General features: G+C 30.5%; 1 protein-coding gene across 1 annotated transcript; it reads left to right on the forward strand.

Moving 5' to 3' along the window:
- Positions 1-704: 704 nt before the first annotated feature.
- On the forward strand, positions 705-1,416 carry LOC126668854 (uncharacterized). Its single transcript, XM_050362067.2, has 2 exons — positions 705-887; positions 965-1,416. The coding sequence occupies exons 1-2, from the start codon at positions 816-818 to the stop codon at positions 1,403-1,405; spliced, it is 513 nt and encodes a 170-aa protein (XP_050218024.2). The 5' UTR covers positions 705-815; the 3' UTR covers positions 1,406-1,416.
- Positions 1,417-3,478: the final 2,062 nt, after the last annotated feature.

Here is a 3,478-nt window from a genome sequence, read left to right on the forward strand (position 1 = left end):
TCAATTTTATATACAATTGTCTATTATCGTTTGCTAAAAATGAGTACTTTATTATCTAATTAGTTGGTAGTATGTTTCCAATTATATCTAAATTAGCTTCACATATTGTGTTCTGAACGAAAATACGAGGTTTGTTCAAAGGATTTCAATATTAAATGATTTTTAACCTTTTCATGATTTATTTTAACTCTGAATAAGCTTAAACTCGAGGTTAGACTTGAAACACTTCGAGTTTAAAGCCTCTCCACGAAAATGAGCTTATACAGAAATGAAAATCTCGAGGAATGAATGATCTCGTAGAGTATTTTTTCCTTCCTCGAGTTAGTTCATATCTGAGAAGCTCAAACTCGATGAAAGGCTTGAAACTCTTCGAGTTTTATGCCTTACCTCGAGTTCAGATGTCTACATAATTAACATAACTCGAGAAAATGCTTGTACTTCGCCGAGTATTTGGCATGTTTACTTTTTATGCTTCTGAGATACGAATATCTCTACTATTTTGGTTAAAATAGTTTATTTCTAATTATATAAAACTTTTATTATTGATAATATGATATGTACCTTTAAAACCTTTATGTGTTGGCTTTATTATAATAGGCTCGAAGCACTGTAAACATTAATAATCGCGAGAAAGTGACATTTTCTCACACTTCGGGATCAAAGTCTTATTGCCAACGTTTGTATGAAATGGTAAATATGAGTTTATATGTAATCTGTTTTTGATTTCGTATTTAAATTCTTTATCATTTAGTTTTTAATCAATTGTATGAACGTTATAGGAAACATCTGAAGTCATTGATGAAGAGCCACCTGAAATGAGGCTCTACAGTCAAGCACACCGTAAAAAAGACGGCTCATGGATTGACCCAGAAGCTGGAGATAAATACGTAAGTTCTTTTTTTATATATATAGTTATCTAAACACAATTTTATAATGTGTTATTAAAGCATATTTAATTAATTAGGAACAAATGGAAGCTATTCGCTCAAAAGCACTCGAGGAAGGCGTTGCAATTGATGGGAGGAAAATTCTACAAAAGGTTTTGGATATACCGAAGTCTGGTTATGCTCGTGGACTCGGATATGGAGCCAAACGGATAACAGCTAAAGAATCAGAGTTTGAAGCTCGTTTACAAGCAGAGAAGTTTGAGACTGAAAAGCAAGTTAAAGAACTAAATGACCAAATTCAAAATCAACAGGTGAAAATTGATAACATTTCTCAATCATATAGCAAACTCAAGCATCTTGTTCAACAAATGTTGAATGCAAAAGATGATGAGGAAATATCTATTGATGGCGACGAAACATGTATCGATGGCTGTGAAAAATCTCTTGATGACGAACCATCTAATGATTGGTATGTGACGGCTTACTTAAATATATTTTTTAATTCGTTACGCTTTTAAATTTTTTCTATAATTTGAAAATTATTCACTTAATTATGTCAGTTTGAAAATAAAAGTGTATATAATAAACGTATTTTTTTTCTTGCAGATTGGAATTGAATGAAAGAAGATGGACGTCTCCTATATCAAAAGTTAGGCCTAATTTAGTTTCTTTTCTTTATAGCAAATAGTTTACATGTTTCATACGATCGGTTATTTTAGTGTTATTAAAGACTTAATCATTGATAATTTTATGTAATATTTGAATTGATTTTGTTTTTTATTCATTGATTTTAGCAACAAATTACCGTATTCAATTATTTTGGTATCGATAAAAATGGAAATAATAGCTTGTTGTGACAAATTAATTTTGTTACAGCTACCTAATAATAATGACAATTAATTTCGTCACGTAATGATAAATTTCTTCTTGTGATAAATTAAATTTGTCACCGTTAACAACTTATAATGACAATTAATTTCGTCACGTTATAATATATTATTTGTTGTGATAAATTATATTTGTCACCGATGACAAACTGTAATGACAATTAATTTCGTCACATTATGATAACTTACTTGTTGTGATAAATTATTTTTGTCACAGCTAACTAATTATAATGACAATTAATTTCGTCACGTTATGATAACTTACTTGTTGTGATAAATTAAATTTGTCACCGTTGACAAATTATAATGACAATTAATTTCGTCACGTTATGATAAATTACTTATTTTGATAAATTAAATTTGTCACCGTCGACAAATTATAATGACAATTAATTTTGTCACATTATCATTATATTACGTGTTGTGATAAATTAAATTTATCACAACTAACTAATTATTATGACAATTAATTTCGTCACGTTAAGTTAAATTACTTCTTATGATAAATTAAATTTATCACAACTACCTAATTATAATGACAATTAATCTCGTCACATTATGTTAAATTACTTGTTGTGATAAATTACATTTATCACAACTAATTAATTATTATGACAATCAATTTCGTCACTTTATGATTGATCACTTGTGATAAATATTTTTTTGTCACTTCACAATCTTTTTGTCACTAATAACTCGGCGTATGTGGTGACAAATGTATATTAATTGCGATAAATATGGTTTTATCACCATATAATCTTTTTGTCACTAATAACTCGGTGTATGTAGTGACAAATTTATATGAATTGTGATAAATATTTTTTTGTCATGTTATTAGCGTTTTGTCACTAGAAGTCGATGTATATTACGACAAATTTTGACAACATTGGATTACTTGTGATATACATTTTCGTCACAATAAATATGAATGTGACAAAACAATTTTATCACAATAGAAAATTTATGGTGACAAACTATAAAATTGACTTATTGTGACTTGTTTGTTGTGACCAACAAAATTCGTCACAAAGTAGTCACAATAACGTTGTTGTGACAAATTTTGGGCTTAACATGATAAATTTTATTCGTCACAAGAAGCCAAATTTTTTGTAGTGCACACTTCCTTCGGTAATAGCTCACGGAGAGCGATTGGCAGAAGTCTTTGCATAAAAATGTGGCAGTCGTGACTTTTCATTCCATGCATTTTCATACCGATTATATCGACACATCTGGACAAGTTGGACGCATAGCCATATGGAAATTTTATTAACTTAATCCACTCGAGCAAAGCCTTTTTTCCGTCCCTGTCCAAAGCATACATTGCCTTAGGAAATCTCCCAGTAACCGGATCTTTTGCTAACTCAGGCCGAGCACATATGTCATTCAACTCTTCTCCCGATTTTGCATGGTCTTTTGTTTTCCCGGGAATATTTAGTACAGTATTGAAAATGTTGTCGAATACGTTTTTCTCAATATGCATGACATCGAGATTGTGACGAATGAGATTCGTTTTCCAATACGGCAAATCCCGGAATATACTTTTTTTATTCCAACCATAATTTTCCGACTTCGCAGCATTATTTTTCTCAGCCCCAATTTCATATGCCTTCATAAATCCCAGACTGTCCACCTCTGCCAACAATTCTTCTCCGGTTTTCGGCTGTCTGAATTCTTTGTTTACGGTTTTTCCTTTTCGAAAATGAG

The sequence above is a fragment of the Mercurialis annua genome, linkage group LG1-X (genome assembly GCF_937616625.2).
Source record: "Mercurialis annua linkage group LG1-X, ddMerAnnu1.2, whole genome shotgun sequence".
In the NCBI taxonomy this organism is placed as follows: domain Eukaryota; kingdom Viridiplantae; phylum Streptophyta; class Magnoliopsida; order Malpighiales; family Euphorbiaceae; genus Mercurialis; species Mercurialis annua.

What these genes read in the sequence shown, in the direction of transcription:
- LOC126668854 (XM_050362067.2), top strand. Translation starts at nt 816, where the DNA reads ATGAGGCTCTACAGTCAAGCACACCGTAAAAAAGACGGCTCATGGATT. An exon ending in CAGAAGCTGGAGATAAATAC is followed by an intron (nt 888 to 964) that starts GTAAGTTCTTTT and finishes TTAATTAATTAG; the next exon opens with GAACAAATGGAAGCTATTCG.